We start from the raw sequence: 16955 nt of genomic DNA, 5'->3' as shown, positions 1-16955 counted from the left end.
ATTTACTCATACATTCATGTCAACTTCCAAGCTCTTTATTCTACAGATTCCTTTTAAATTGTACAATTTAATAGTTTCCTTTTAAATTGTACAATTTAATAGTTTTTATAGCTTGCTAGTAATGCATTCTGTTTTAGTTTCTCTGAAAATGTTTTTTTTCCTATATTCTTGAAGAGTATTTTCACTGAATATTTAGACCACTTAGAGCTGATGGCAGTTGTCTTTAAAGTTTTGAAAGAATGTTAACATTTTTTTTCTTCTGATCTTCATTTTCCTATTGAGAAGTTAGTCAACCATCCTTTATACCGTTTCTATTTCAGCTGTTTCATTCTATATTTTGTTTTCACACCAGTAGCATAAGCTTAAGGTTTCCACTAACCTAGGAAATTTTTTTCTTCCGTCTACTTAAAGTATTTTTCAGCTCTTTCTAGGTACACATACTTTATAGTCCCCCCCCCAAAAAAGCAGGATTATGTTACTGTTCCCCAATTTTCTTCCCTCTTAATAGTCTTGATAATGACTGATGATCTAAGATGAAGTTCCTAAGTCTTTCTTGCACTATTTTCAATGTGCTGTGAAATTCTGTGAACTTTTTATTTTACATATTATACTTTAATGTTCTAGAGTTTTTCTTGACTGTTTTAATAGTTGTTCCTTTCAATGAAGAAATTTCTACATGCTTGTTATTACTCCATTTCTCTTAACATTTTTAACTGTTTCCGATAGCTACTCGAACATCCTTAGCTATTACTTTTATCTCAGTCCTCTTAAGAGGGTCATTTTCTGTTGCTTTCTTTTCTCTTCACAATGGGTCGCATTCCTTTTCCAATGCATGTGTAGTAGTTTTTAATTATATCTTAGACATCCTTTAAAACAAGGCTAATTTTTTTTTCTGATAGGTAGTAAAATTACTAGTAGAATCTTTTGATTCTATAAGACTTGGTCTCATCTTTTGTTAGGGGACATCTATTTTTGTTACGAATTTATTCTTAGGAGTATCTCCAGCGATATACTGTAGACCTTGCTCATAAGAAATTAGCCTTTGTCTGGCTCAACTGATGCCTGAACAGCTTAGTAAACCCCACTGTGGCTGGCTAGGAACTCCGGTGTTTTTGAACTTTTCCCTAACTGATATGATCTTTCATCTTTGTATCTTTAGTAGATAATGTTTGCTGATCTCCTCAGAGGATTTTTGTGCTAATCACGTGCAATGTAAATAATCAGTCTTTTATCAACCCTCCATTATTCGTTCTAACTACTTCAGAAGTTGGGAACTCCTTTTGTTCCATGTGGGTCCTATGTGCCTTTCGCAAAGCAGGACAATATCCTCAAGCGGAAAGAATGTTGCCTGACAATCATAAGCCCTTCCTCTTTGCATTGTGACTTAGATCTCACATATTTTATCCTTAGCAGTAGGATAAATCTGGTAACAGTTACTGAGTTACGGCAGGAGGGTATCTACATCTCGTAATCTGAAGGGAATAATTACAATACTAATAGTGTTACCATGTTTTATGTCTTTCCAGGAAACTAGAGGGTTAGACATCCTCTGTTCCTATTGTTTTTTCACTGTTAGTGGAAAACTGTTTGAGATATTAGAAGTTTGCAATTCCACTTGAAGTGAACCACTTCAGTAGACAGAGATCCAAAATCTAAATTGTTCAAAAAAAAGACTCAAAGTTATGAATCCTGCTAATTTTCGTTAAACTCTTCTGTTTTGGTTATATAGTTAGCTTAAATGCTTTTCTTTATAAATGTGTACTATGAATTAGCTATTTATTAGAAAAATAATTATAGATGATGCATCATCTGTTGGATATGAATTTGTGAAATAATTCACTATCTGTCAGTAACTTGCCATTTCATTAATATATCAATATATTGTTCCCATCAGCTCTCTAGATGCTTTGCAGTCTTCAGATATCTAAATACCTAAAGAGAGAGTAAGTGCTGTCTCACTAGATACATTCAGCCAAGGTTTGCTCTGTGTTATAAACTAATGTAATTTGCAGCATGTTTGAAGAAATAAAGCAAAAATACAGCCATATTTATGATATAAAATGTTTATATGGTTTTTTAAAATATATAGCATTTCTTGTGAAATTACCTTAAGACTAAGGTCATCCCTCTCGAGAGAAAACTGGCCTCATTTTTGACCCAAATTGATGGAATCTAGTATGATCACCTACTTCATTCACAGATTTAGTTTTGTATGATTTTAGACTGATTCTTTTTTTAATGTAATGACCTTCAAAAGATGAGGATTTTCCAGTGTGGATGTTCCATAGTCTCTGAAGGGAATTCCAAATGCAGAGACTTAGGGACAGTGTTGCTATTATTAGGTTGAGTGAGTTACTTCCCAAAACTTTGAAGGGAAAAACACTCGTTCAGATGCTTATGTTCTGAGATGTGTGTTCCATTTGATTTTACCTCTTCTACTTGTTGTATCTCTGTTTGTTTTATCTGCTGTGGTCCCACCCACTCCCCAGAACCACTTACACACACACTGAAGATTGGCTTGATGTTAAAATAAATTCAAAATGTTCTCATTTGATAACTGTAATATTTGGGAACAAATGTCTTTGAATTCCTGTACTAATAAATGTTGGGAATTCAGTAATCATCAACAGCAAAATCCTGCTAGAGATGAGAACCCAATTTTAAAATATGAGGTTTCCTTCTGCCTTTTTTTCCTGTAGCTCACATTTAGAACTTTTACACCTCTCAAAACTGTGATGGTGGAGATTATTATTAGATGCATAGAATGTGCTTCGTGTAATTTGGAAAGAGGAAGGAAATCCTTACAATCTGATTGAGCAGATACCTCTTTTTTTCATATGAGCAGCAACAACAATTCTCATGATCCCCTGAAGTGGAAGTACAGAATATTGAGGAAATATAAGGGTAACCATGTAAAGGGGAAGGAATCTCACCTGTTGGGAAGATCATTTGGGAGATGACATGCTCTTAGAAAAGGTGTGGGGCCTGGTTTGATGGCTCAGTGGCTAAGTCCTTGCCTTGTACGCACCAGGATCCCATGTGGGTGCCAGATAATGTCCTAGGTGTTCTACTTCACTTCCAGCTCCCTGCTTGCCACCTGGGAAAGCAATTGAGGATGGCCCAAAGCCTTGGGACCCTGCACCCACATGGGAGACCTGGAATAGGCTCCTGGGTCCAGGCTTCAGATAGACTCAGCTCCAGCTGTTGAAGCCACTTGGGGAGTGAACCAGTGCATGAAGCATCATTGTCTGTGTCTGTAAAACTGTCTTTCCAATAAAAATAAATCATCTTTTAAAAAAAGAAAAGACAGTTTGTGAAGCAAAAATGCTCCTCTTGGGAAGGCATGGTAAAATCAGGAATAGGATGGGGACAGGCAAATTGTACTAAAGCAGTAGAGAGAGACGCCACTTTTTCCTGAGTTCACATAAGGCTGTCTAAAGAGGTTAATATTTTGGGTTTCATTTATTTCCTTACATTTATTCAAGTCTGGAGTTGGTTCTCATAAGCACTAGCTGCTCAAAGAGAAAAAAACAACATAGATTTATGGTTGTCAAAAATGATATGTACCAAAGTGATTTGATGCCTTTCACAATAATAAAATTGTTACCCAAAGCAATGAGGTAAGTCAAAGGTTATAGTTCTCTAATCTAATACATCTGAAGTATTACATCAGTCTTTGAGTCAGTCAGTCATTAAATTGAATTTCTTTTTCCTTACTAGGATCCTCGGTTCAATGCAGAAGTTGACCAAATTACAGGCTACAAGACACAAAGTATTCTTTGTATGCCAATTAAGAATCATAGGGAAGAGGTAAGCCAATTTTCCATTTTATGAAAAGTATTTGAAAGTATTTTGTTCTTTGAAAACTTTTTTTTTTTCACTTTGTATGTGTGTGAATTGATGCTGTGGTGACAAGTTAGCTGTGAAGTATGTCAGTGTTCTGCTTCATATTTTCTGGACTTTGGTTCTGGGATTAAATTGTACCAGACCTTATGGCCTTTGACTTGGGGGAAAAATACTGTACCTGTCATTCTCTCCCCTCCTCCTTCCCTGGATCCTTTTACTTGCTTAAATATATGATTGTGGCTGTGATTCAAATTAGTATATTTCCTGTTATATCCAAACTGTCTGAAGCATGCTTATTTCAGAAATGGGCATGTGCGTGTGATGGTCACTAGCTGACTTATTTGGATTTCAATTGAGATCTTGAAGAAATGGAAATTGTGGCTAATTGGATAATTTCACTATGACATTTTAGCAAAAAAAATAAAAATGTGTTTGCCTGTATTTTACCTAGAAGATTGATTCCATTAGCACTGGATTCTTTATTTTATTTTATAGCTTGGAAAAAAATTAATTTTCAATTAAACTTAATATTTCAATTTCACATTCTCAACCCTGGCTTTGCAATACAACCAACTGGAAAATTCTACAGTATTATTAATTGTATTAGGATTCTCCAAAGAAACCCAATTAGTTTTCTTCACAAATTTGAGAAGGGGAAGGGCTTGACCTAACGATTATAATCCTGCTTGGAATGTCTGCATCCCCTATCAAAGTGCCTGTATTCAAGTCCTTCATTTCGGTTTCTAGCTTCCTGTTAATTTACACCCTGGGAGGTAGCAGATAATGGCTCATATATTGGAGTCCCTGCCACCCACCTGGGAGAGACCCAGACCAAATTCCCAGTTCCTAGCTTCAGATTGGGCTGTCCCTGGCTATTACAAGCGTTTGAAGAGTGAATCAGCCAATAGAAACACTGCTGCCTCTCTCTCTGTCTCTTCCTCTCCCATTCCCTGTCTCCTTCTCTCCCCCTCTCCCTCTGTTTTTCTCTTTCTCTGTTCCTCTTCCTCCCTCCCTCTTTCCATCTCTCCCTATCTGCACTCCTCCAATGACTAAAAGAAATAATATTTTATTAAAGTTTATGAAAAATAAGTTTTAGCACAAAAGATTTTGAAAGCTTCATGTGTTTTTTTTTTCATAATTCACATTGCCGTGAGATTTCTGAAGACCCCTTGTTCTGAAATCCATAGATTTCAGAAATTTTGCACTAAAATAAGCTTATAATTCTATCTTCCATGAACTTTTGAGTGTGACCATGTAAGATGGAACTTATCATGGGAATTGGATCATGCAAGTATAGAAACTAATGGGTCCCATGATTTTCTGCCTTTAAGTTGGAGATCCAAGAAAGCCAGTGATGTGACTCACTTGGAGTTCTAAGGTCAGCGAAGTTGTGGGGAGCCACTGGTGTGAGTCCCAGAGTCCCAAGGCTGAGAGCCTGGATTTCTGATGTTTGTGGGCAGGAGAAGGTGGAAATCCAGGCTTCCGAAGAGATCATGAAGTTATTCTTTCTCTGCCTTTTTCTATACAAGCATTCAGCAGATTGAATAAAATGCCCACCCATTCCCTGAAAAGGACCTCTCATTCTACTGGCTTAAAGGCTGTTCCCACTCACACATACACACTCAAAAATAATGGTTCACCAGCTGCTAACTATTCCTTAACCCAAATGCATTAGTGAATCTGCAAGGCAGGTAACTTTACAAAGAGAAGGAGTTATTTAGCTCACACTTTTCGAGGTCCAAGGACATGGTGCCTGCATCCATTCAATTCTAATAGGCCTCAAAATAAAGGAAGTTGAGTGAGAGTACAGTTGGGCTTTTTAGAGTAGTGTTTTTTGGGGAAGATCTCCAAAAGCACTACATAATTACTACTTTCCAGGAGTACACCCCCCAGTGGCTTGAAGCCAATCCTCCAATAACTGAACCCAGTAGGGCACTTAGGCCCCATCTAAACCATAGCACCAGGTGAGCTAAAATTAATCATAACAACAATTATATAAGAATCTCTAAGGACAGAACCTGGATCTTAACATATTTTAGAAACTTCCCAAGTAATACCAAAGTATGGCCTGAGTTGAGTCATACTACTTTTAATGAAAACAAATGGCTGCACATTAGAATCACCTGGTAGGGTTCAAAAATTCTTAAGCCCAGGCTTTACCTTGAGTCAGAATCCCTGGGACTGAGATCCAGGTAGCAGCATTTGTAAGAACTCCCAAGTGATTGCAATGTACAGCCAACATTGAGAATTAGTTTCTATCATCTAACAAGTACAGTTTGCAGCTTAACAGTGGTTTAACTACTATATTTATTTTCATTCTGATGAAAAAATGATATACATTCAGTAGAGATCATACTTTAGACTTGATTTTTTCCTGTCTGGAATATAGTACTCTCTGGTGGATGTGTGCAACAGCTGCAACTCCCAGTCTATCATACATAAGAAGAGGAAATAACCCATACTCTGCCTTGTACCATGTTGCTGAACTGAGATATCTAGCTAGTTCTATTCAACATATTTGCCTCTTGATGATTTAGGAGTATGTAACCTCATCATGGTCAAGGTGTATCTGTACTTGATGCTTTTGATTGGTTTTAAAAATCCTCACTTCATTCTTTTCTTTCCTTCTTCCAGTTACCAAGTCTCAATTTTTTTTTACCATTAGAGTATTTCTTATTGCAGTTTGTTTATTTCCAGTTTAAAAAAACTACTTATTTTGTTATTCCATGATATGGTGCCATAGGCTCTGGGATTTCCTTTCCCTCCTCCCCAAATTCCCCCATCTACAATGTCTCTCTTGTCATTATAATAGTATAGTTCCTTTATTTTCATTGCCACTGCCTATCACTTTGTAATTCAGATCTTGAATTAATACTTGAGCTTTTAAAATGTTCTTGTAAGGGGTTACTTACTTATAAGGGATTTCTGTACTGGCAGTCAGTCTCCTTTTAATTCACTCTGCATATCAATGCTGTGAAATATTTCCTTAAGCACAGATTTCTAACATTAGTGTATCTACAACTTTAACATGCATAGGAATCATCCTAAATTGATCACATTTTGATTCACAAAGTCCTAAGTCAGTACATCGTAGTAATCTAAAATAAGTTCTCAATCTTTGAGGATTGCTGCAGAATGTAAGAAGAGCCTTCCAGCGGTGGTTACTAAAAAGATTTGCAGCTATGATATGCATATGAGATTACATAATTAAATGAAATTAAATAGCTAGCTAAGTGTGTGAGTGAATAAATAAGATAAAAATTTCATATGTAATATGATAATGTAAGATTTTTGATGATAATATTACCAATAAGTTTCAAATTAAAATGTATCCCATGCCATACAGATTATATTATTATATAATTATACTAAAAAATTCATTGTTCATATGAACTCAAATTTGACTCAGATTTCTATCTGACAACCCTACTTAGAAATCAGTGCAATGACTATGATTTTTTGCACTTAAGAAGACAATGTTCAGTGTTTAGTTGATAGCATATAGGAAAACTTGGGCTGCCAAAGCAACTTTAAGCCAGTAAAGGGATTCAGCCTGAATGGTGCACTTTCTCAGTAGCCTGAAGAATCGCTTCAGCAGAAATTGGGGATCCCATGCGAATAAAATCACTATGGTGAGGTGCATGGGACTTCCCCTTCTATAAAAAAGTATATTGTGAATCCCTATTCTTCCTCCATGTGACTACCAGTGAGGATGATTTAAGTGAAAAGAAACAAGCTGGATCTAAGTGTAGTTGATCAATGGCCCAATGTACCCATTTAAGGGGTGGGCATTTGACAAAGCAGATCCAGCTCCCTTCTAATGCACATCCTGGGAGGCAGTGAGTGGTGACTCCAGTGCTTGGGTTCCTGACAGCAATGTGGGGGACCTGGACACAGATCTGGATTCCTGGTTTCACCTGGTTTAGCCCTGATGGTCCAGACATTTGGGAATCAGTGATGGAAAACTCACTCCCTCTTGTGTTTTCTCTTTCCCTCTTTCTCTTGGTCTCCTGCTGTGTCTGTTTACCTTTCAGCTAACTAAACATAAATCATTGTTAATTGACATTTTAAGCGTGCACTTTGATGAGCATTTTAACAACTGTATGTACAGCCTTGGGACCCTCACTACAGCCAACACACAGAACATTCCTGTCACCTTAGACCCTCTGCTGCACTCCTTAGCCAATCATTTCTTCCTCCTTCCTCAATCCCACCCTTTGACAATATGTGTGGGGTTTTTATATCTACTTTCTTTCAACTATCAGAAAATGGAATGGGTCACCTCTTAGTAAAGGTAAGTTTCCAGTAAAGTTACTGAGGTCTTTTCTCATGAAATGCTTGGAGCAAGTGAGTGTTTTCACATCATGTCCTCACAGCATAAAACTGGGAGATTCATGCTGTCCAGTTCAAAATGGTTTCCTCTGACAACGACTTCTTCAGAGAAAGGAAATGAAGACAAACTGTCAGAAGAGTGACTACCCTGTCAGTGTGGCTTATGTAGGCTCAAAGGGTCATTTGGCTGACCAACAACCAAGGCCACTAACATGATGCAATACACCACTTCCGGAAGCGTCTTGGAATTTACAGCTATGTAAACAAAACTCAACACAGTATTTGCTTTTGTTTGCACACATAGCTTCTTTTTCTGTCTCAGGAAATATCTGAAACCAAAGAGAGTTACAGGCAAGGCTTGGGGAATAATTGTTAAGGTTGATTGTCAGAAGCTTACCAGCCCCATTTTTACCACCTCCCTGCTGACCAAGCAGGGTGCACCTGGTTGAGCCCCTTGCTTCTCCATGTCCTTGCCTGCAAAATGGAGGTAATAGAAGGACCTGCCACAAAAAGTTCTTAGGAAGATTAAATGCACTAAAAAGAACTTAGCATAGTTTCATGCACACTGGACATAAAAAGGAACAATGGCTAACAGTTTTTAACTAAGGCAGGGAGTGAAAGAGGCATAAGTCATTAGTCAAATAATTAGCCGGCTGGGACCATATGAGACCATGCTCAGCCCTAATATGCTGACTTAACTATTCCCATATATCTATTTATTATTCTGCAACTAACTTTAAGTGTAAAGGAAAGTACTTTCACTTTTTCTCATAAATCAGGGAAAATGAACTTGGTATCTTCTCTTTGCATAGGTTCAATGATATAGAGCGACTAACACTCATACTATCTAATTACCAAGGAACCTAGAAAGAATTGTGATTGTTAAATTATTGCTCATTGATTGTTTCCAAAATACTCTGCTGCCCTTTCGTGACACTGGGTTTTAAAGACACAGGTGCCAACTCTGGAAAGCTGTTTTCAGCAGAGCAGCTGAAAGTTGACTATTAAAGTGTAAAGCCAGAACTTGAAGAGTCCCTAAAATAGCTAAGCTCTTCATTTGCCTCTTCTAGTAAAGTATTATAACTAATTACAAATTTTCATGTCTTCTTTATTTGAAAGACAGACTTAAAAAGAGAGAAGAAAGACAGTGAAACATTCCATCTGCTGTTTTACACTCCAAATAGAAAGTTACAGTGGCTTGTGATGGGTTAGACTGAAATCAGGAGCCAGGAACTTTTTTAAAGGTTCGCATATTTGTGAAGCGGCCCATGCACCTGGGCTGTCTTCCACTGCTTTCCTAGGTGTCTTAGCAGGGAGCTGAGTTAGAAGTGAAACAGCTGGGATTAAAACTGGTGCCCATGGGATGCCAGCATTGCAAGTGCAACCTATTCCACTGCATCACAATACCAGCCCCTCAAGGCTTATTTTCATTAATGTTTCTTGTTTTTGTTTTTGTTCTTTTAAGTGGAAACACTTTCCAAAACTTTTGGAAAGACAAGTTTTGAAAGGAATTAGAGGATAGATTTTTTTTTTTAATCTTCCCTTTTCCCTACTTCCTAGGAGAATGGGGTCAATGGGCAAAATGGAAAAAAACAAACAAACAAAAAAAAAGCAAACAAAAAAATAAAATTGGAGAAGCTTGAGGAAGCTAAAGCAATTTATTTTGGAAAGGCCAGAGGGAGCTGCTGGCTGGAAACAATGCTGAAAAAATGAATGAGGAGAAAAAAAAAGGAAAGCAGCACAGGCAGAGAAGAAAGCCAGCACTGGCAGCAGATGGAGCGATGACTGAGGAGGAATGGGGGACCCTGGAAGTGACCCCTGGAGCTCCTCTGTGCAGATGAGTGAGATGTGCGCAGACCCTGTAGCAACTCTTCTAGAGAAGTAGACAATACCAATTCGTGGAATCGTCCAGCAACCCTAGGAAATGGTCATTATTTTAGTTCTATCTGACTGATGAGAAGACTAAGGGAACATTTGGGGAGCTTAAAGTCCCAAACTGGTGAAATTGAGATTCAAACCCAAATTGACAAGGGCATCGCGGGAATCAGAAGGTTGCTTTACCTTCTGCTGTGGATACTGAGGGTGCTGTACTCCCCTCCCTTATAGCATTTATTTGAGACATGGCAGTCAACATCTAAATTGCTGTTGATTAGGGTGAGGGTGGGAGCCACATGGATAGTTTAATGTGGCTCGGTGCAGAAGCAGGGCTTGCCGGCTGCACAAGCGAGACCAGGCTGTTTACTTTGGCCCTCCTCTGTCAGTGTTCAAAGTACTCCGCACACAGATTCCTCTCTCTGTCTCTCTCTCTCTCTTTCTCACCCTTTCTCTTTTTCTCGCTCTTCCCCTCTCTCTCACACACACGCACTCCCATTCACACATACACAAAGAGCTAATCATAGTCACAGCCTTTTACCACCTTAACAAACATCCATGAGGAGTGGCTACCAGGGATTTAAGAGTTACGGAAGCATGTTTTATATTAATCTGGGCCAGTTTGCTCCAGAGAACTAGGATACGCACATGAATCATAATGGAAAAATATTGCAGCAGCTACGTGAAATTTTAGGACCTCTGTTACATTTCTTGCAGACATAATTCTAGATTATTCACCCGGGGCCACTTGGACCAGTTTTCAGTTCTTTTACTTGCAAAGGTAAGAAAATATAGGGAAATTTCAACCCTTCACTCTGGCTCAGCTGACCTGATTCTGAAGTATTGCTTGTTATGACATGGTGGCAACCAGTGTTCTTTATTTATAGGAGCTGCGCCATCGTAGCTGACCCTAGATAGTAACTCTTTCTTAGAGCTTTGTTGGTCGCTGTGGCCTACTGCCTTTGCCTCTGTTTATCACTAGGGAAGGTAGAGCTGGGGTAGAAGGAAGGACATCATGAAATAACACAAGCTCTGTAGAAATTTCTTATTGATCTGAGTTAGAGATTATATTCAATAATATCCTCCAGGCTAGATTGAAACACACGCCATGGCTGAATGTCAGTTCTAGTTTTCAAGCAGAATTTTAGTATAAAACCAGAGATCTTTTTTCCTCTCTTTCTGTTTTACTAACTTGATTTGATTTTATCATACTTGATAATACAGGTAATTCCTTAGTGTAAGCAAAAACATTAGAGAATTTTATGACATGAACTTTATAGGATAAGGGAACATTTTAGAGAAATGTCTGTTTATGGCTTCCTTTCTAATAAAAAATTGAAGAAAAATCAAGAAAATATCAGTCAAATTTTGTGACATAAATTAATTGATAAACAAAGACTAAAAATCACCAAAAAGTATGAATGTAGTGAGATGTGTAGGTCCAACTGCAGCATACAAAAAATTTTTTGTAGAATATGGGTTTATGATTGTATCTACTCATTACAAAATACTGTTTTATTTGCCTTGAAAAAGCCTGTTTTGAGAAAAAAATTTAAACATTGCAATAGGAAAGTACTTTTAAAAACCTCATGGAAAATGAGTATTATGAAAAAACTGTGAATGGTCTTCAAGAATTATTTGCACAGGGATTAAATATTAAATCTATCAGCTGAACACACTGAATGCATATATACATGTTCAGGAGCATAATTTCTCACCCTATGCTTCCTCCCGATGTTCCCACCATGCTTCCTCCTTAATTCTAGATTATTTTGGTTTTTAAATTTTTACAAAGAAATGCTTTTAGCTTAATCTGTAATCACAGGCTCAGGCCTCTTTGAGGTAAAGAATTTAATAGAGAGTAAGTAAAAAAAAAAAGCGCTGTTCCTCAGGAAATATAGACAAGGATTATAAGCAATAAATCAATCTCAGAATGCCAATCATGCTCATAAAAATTCCATTTTTGCACACTGTATCTTAATTGAAAATTAGGGAAAACATGTATTTGTCTTTTAGAGACATGGTTGTTTCACTAAGAATGATGGTGTACAGTTGCATATATTTTGTTGCAAAACAGAGGATTTTTGTTAATGTTTATTTATTTTATTTGAAACATAGACTTACAGAAAGAAGAGGAGAGAGAGAGAGCTTCCATCTGCTACTTTACTTCCTAAATGGCTGCAATGGCCAGAGCAGAACCAATCTGAAGGCATGGGCCAGGTGCTTCTTCTAGGTCTCTGTGTAGGTGTAGGAGCCCAAGGACTTAGACTATACTTTGCTGCTTTCCCAGGTCCTAATGAGGAACTGGATTGGTAGTGGAGCAACCAGGACATGAATTGGCACCCATATGGCATGCTGGCTACATAGGCAGAGGGTTAGCCTGTTGAGCCATCATGCCAGTCCCAGTATTTCATTATTTTTAGTGGCTGAATAGTATTACATAGTGTATATTTACCACATTTTCTTTATTCAGTCATCCATTGATGGGCATTTGGGTTGATTTAATCTCTTAGCTATTATGAACTGAGCTGCAGTAAATATGGGAATACAGGTAAGTCTTTAACATGTGAATGTCACTTTCTTTGGGAACATTTCCAGGACTGGAATGGCTGGATCATATGATTGATTTTCATATTTCTGAAGAATCTTCATATTAGCTGTACTAGTCTATATTCCCACCAGCAATGTATTAGGGTGCTTTTTCTCCCACATGCTAACCAGCATTTATTGCTTTCTGATTTCTATAATATAACTATTCTAACTGGAGTCAGATAAGATCTTATTGTGCTTTTTACTGGCATTTTCCTGATGGCTAGTGATCCTCAAAAATTTTTGTGTGTTTGGCCATTTGAATTTCATCTTTGAAAAATGCTGTTATGGTCCTTTGCCCATGTCTTAACTGATTGTTTCTTATGTTGTTGAATTTCTTCATATCATTATAAATACTTGATATTAATCCTCTTATCAGTTGTGTAGTTGTAAATTATTTTCTTCCATTATGTTGGAAATTATTTTCTTCCATTTTTTTTGGTAGCCTGTCAGTCCGTTAAAGGTTTCCATTGCAGTGCAGAAGCTTCTTAACTTAATGTAATCACATTTGTCTACTTTTGCTTTTATTGTCTATGCTGCTTGGAATTTTCTAAGAAGTCTTTGCTATTATAATGTTTTGTAGCATTTCCCCCCAATGTTTTCCTTTAGTATTTTGATGCTCTTCGGTTATATATGTATATTTTTAATCAGTTTTCAGTTGATTTTTATGTAAGGTGTTAGATAGGAATCTTGTTTCGTATTTCTGCATTTGGACTTCCAATTTTCCCAGCACCATTTTTAAAGAGATTGTCCTCACTCCAGGGACTGTTATCTTATTTGTCAAATATTCCTTGGATGCGAACGCATGGAATGATTTCTGGAATAGTTATTCTGTTCCGATGGTCTATAGGTCTGCTTTTGTGGCAGTACCAGGTTGTTTTGATTACTGCCCTGGAGAGTGTCCTGTAATCTTGTATTGTGATGTCGCTGGCTTTCTTTTTGTTTTTCTAAGATTCTTTTGTTTCCATAAGAATTTTAGCATCATTTTTCTAGATTTGAGAAGAATGTTGTTGGTATTTTGATTGGAATCTCACTGAATTTGTAATTTTCTCTATGTACATTTTGATGATGTTAATTCTTCTAATCCATGAACATTGGAGACTATTCCATTTCTTTGTGTCTCCTTTTATTTTTTTTTCTTTCATGTTTTATAAGTTCATTGTGGAGATCTTTCTAGATCTTTGTTAAACTCATTCCAAGAGATTTAAAATTTTAATAGCTACTGAGGATGTACTGACTTTACAAAATCTTTCTCATCCACAACATTTCTGTGTATACAAAGTCTATTGACTTTTGTGTGTTGCTTTTGTATCCTGCGACTTTATCAAACTCTCTTATGAGTTTCAGTAGTCTCTTGGTGGACGCTTAGTTTTCCCATGTATAGTTTTGTATCATCTGTAAACAGGGATAATTTGATTTCCTACTTTCCAAGTTGTATCCCATTGATTTCTTTTTCTTGCTTAATGGCTCTGGATAAAACTTCCAATATTGTAGTTTTGGCAAGAATGGGCATCCACTTCTGATCCTTATTTATTTCCCTTTTAAATTCTTCCTTGACCTAGTGTTCATTCAGAAGTAAACAATTCAGTATCCATGTGTTTGCATATTTGTTAGGATTCCCTGGGTTGTTAATTTTTACCTTCATTCCGTGGTGATCAGAGAAGATATATGGTATGATTTCAATATTCTGAATGTGTTGAGACTTGCCTTACGGCCTATCATATGGTCTATTCTAGATTAAGTTCTACGTGTTGATGAAAAAAATGCATATTTTGTGGCCATAAGATGAAATGCTTTATAGATATCATTTATGTCCATTTGGTCCATGATGTAAACTAGCTCTGTTTCTCTTTGTTTTTGGCTAGTTGATCTGCCCCTGGAAGTAAGTAAAGTGTTGACGTTCCCCATTTCTACCATTGGAGTCTATGTCTCCCTTAGATTCATTAGTATTTGTTTTAAATAGCCAGGTGTCATGGCATTGGGTATAAACAATCTACTACAGTCACATCCTCTTGTTGAATTGATCCCTTAATCATTACGAGATGACTTCTGTGTCTCTTTTGACAGTTATTATGTTTAAGCCTATTTTGTTTTATGTTACGATGGCTCCTCCTGTTCTTTTCTTGCTCTCTATTAGCATGGAGTATCATTTTACATTCTTTAACTTTTCAGTTTGTGTACATCTTGGTTGGTGAGGTGTGTTTCTTGCATGTGCAAATAAGTTTTGTTATTCCAGTCTTCCAGTAAGTATTTTTTAATTGGAGAACTTAGATCATTTTCATTCAACATTATTATTGATATGTAACAATCTGGGTCCTGTCATTTTTTCCAAAGGTATTCCTATTGTTTGCTTTGGATTTCCTTTGTATTTTTACTTGAAGATTTTCTGCCTTCACATTCTTTCATAATGATGACTATTATTCTCTTTTTCTGTGTGTAGCACATTCTTAAGTGTCATTTGTAAGGTCAGAGGGGAGCTGACAAAATCTTCCAACTTAAGGTTGTTTGGAATGGTCCTTATTTCACCTTCATTTATCAATGAGAACCTTGCACGATACAGTATTCTGAGTTGACAGTTTTTCTTTTAGAACTTGAACTGTGCCCCTCTATTCTCTTCTAGCCTGTAGGGTTTCTTTTCTGAGGCGGTATCTGCAGTCAGTCTGAATGGAGAGGCTCTGAAGGTAATCAGGTATTCTCATGCACACTTTAGAATCTTTTCCTTATCTCTTGCTGTTGACAGTTTGTCTATAATGTGTGCTGGTGAAGAACTTCTCTGTGTGCTGCCTATACTTGGATTTCCCTTTCTCCAATTACACAAGTTTTTAATTATTATTACACAGAATAGGCCTTCTAATCCATTCTGTCTTTCCACACCTTCCGGAACTTCTACCTAAAAGTATATAGGTCATTTTATAGCATCTCATAAAATCTAGAGCATTATTTTCAGCTTTTCTCATTTTTCTTTTTTTTTTTACTCTAACAAATATTTCCAAAGGTTTTTCTTCTAGCTCAGATATTCTTCCTTCTGCCTGACCATGTCTGTTGTTAAGACTTTCCAGTGGATTCTTTATTTCACGTATCCAATTCTTATTTTTAACACTTCATTTTGGTTCCTCTTCTATATATGAATCCCACAGGGAAAGATTTTATCCATGCCATGTATGGATTTTCATAATTCATGAATTTGCTTCTCATTAATAATCTTACAATTATTTTTAAGATTTTTTTTTCAGACATTTCATCAATCTCTTTATCTTCACATTCTAGTATTCCTTTGGGGGAATTATCTTTCCTGTTCATGCTAATTGCATTTCTGTTTATTTTTAGGCACTTGTGGAAATCCTTGTTGCTTTTCTCGTATTGTTTCTTTTTTTTTTTTCCTGGAAATATTTCTCTGTGGCTTAGTGGAGTGTCTGACCCTTCAGTGCATATTCAGAGGAATGTGTTAGATCAGTCCCAGGTGCCCTATTCAATGCTTGGATGTGATGTGGGAGCCCAGAGTAACACCCTCAATTTGTGATAGCTCTCCTGGTTTTAGCAGGTACAACGGTGTGATCATGTTCACTGGTGTGATCCACTGCCTAAGCTCATCTCTGCCAGGGTCATCAGTGCTTTGGGAGACCCTCAGTATGTATACACTGCACAAAGGATCTGTGTGGCCCTCGATGCAACTATAGAACCATCAGCAATGAATCACCCCAGGCAGTCAGGGAGCTCTGAGCCTTTAAAACCAGACCCAATGATTGCCCCGACACCCAGCTATATACCATGCCATTTCATACAGTCACAGAATCCCCACTGTCAGGACACACAGGATTCCCACAGTCACAGGGAGCAGGAAATCCACTCTTAGTCTCACAAGGCTTCCCAGAACCAGCTGCCTATTGGTGTTCTGCCTTGGCTGTTTAAGTGACATCAAGGGGAGGGGAGTACCTCACAGGCTGAAGCAGGTGCCCTATCTGCTGTCAACCCTCCAGGCCTGACTCAAACTCAGTGGGACCACAGATTTATCCCTCTAATAAAAGCCCCTAGTCACACTTGTGAGAGATGAGGCAACCTGTACTCACCCTAAGATGGTGCTTCTTTCTTGTTATTTGCCCAGGGCCCTTGAGAGGCAAATGGGACACCAGAAGTGTGCTCTCAGTCCGCCGGTTTAGGTGGACACCTAGCCACTTTTGAGCTTCCATTAGCACTCAGGCTGGACTCAAAGTACATTTGGTCTGTAAGATTCTCCCTCAGGCAATATCACCAATGCTGTGGGCAGGCAGAGTCCTCTCATTTAAGAAAATGGCATCTGCTCCTGATGCTGGTTCTGG

The 16955-nt window shown here is 37.5% G+C and overlaps 1 protein-coding gene across 3 annotated transcripts in view; it reads left to right on the top strand.

Annotated features, from left to right (window-relative positions):
- Positions 1 to 16955, top strand: part of PDE5A (phosphodiesterase 5A) — a 136630-nt gene that overhangs the window by 26846 nt on the left and 92829 nt on the right. For all 3 annotated transcript variants that reach the window (XM_040966899.1, XM_040966901.1, XM_040966900.1), the window contains exon 3: positions 3721 to 3810. In XM_040966899.1, coding sequence (XP_040822833.1) covers positions 3721 to 3810 — 90 coding nt within the window. The remainder of the gene's footprint in view (positions 1 to 3720; positions 3811 to 16955) is intronic.

The sequence above is a fragment of the Ochotona curzoniae genome, unplaced genomic scaffold (genome assembly GCF_017591425.1).
Source record: "Ochotona curzoniae isolate NIBS_2020 unplaced genomic scaffold, NIBS_Ocur_1.0 scaffold_4506, whole genome shotgun sequence".
NCBI lineage: Eukaryota > Metazoa > Chordata > Mammalia > Lagomorpha > Ochotonidae > Ochotona > Ochotona curzoniae.
The sequence above is the reverse complement of the archived record's forward strand: the minus strand, read 5'-3'. Positions and strand labels throughout refer to the sequence as shown.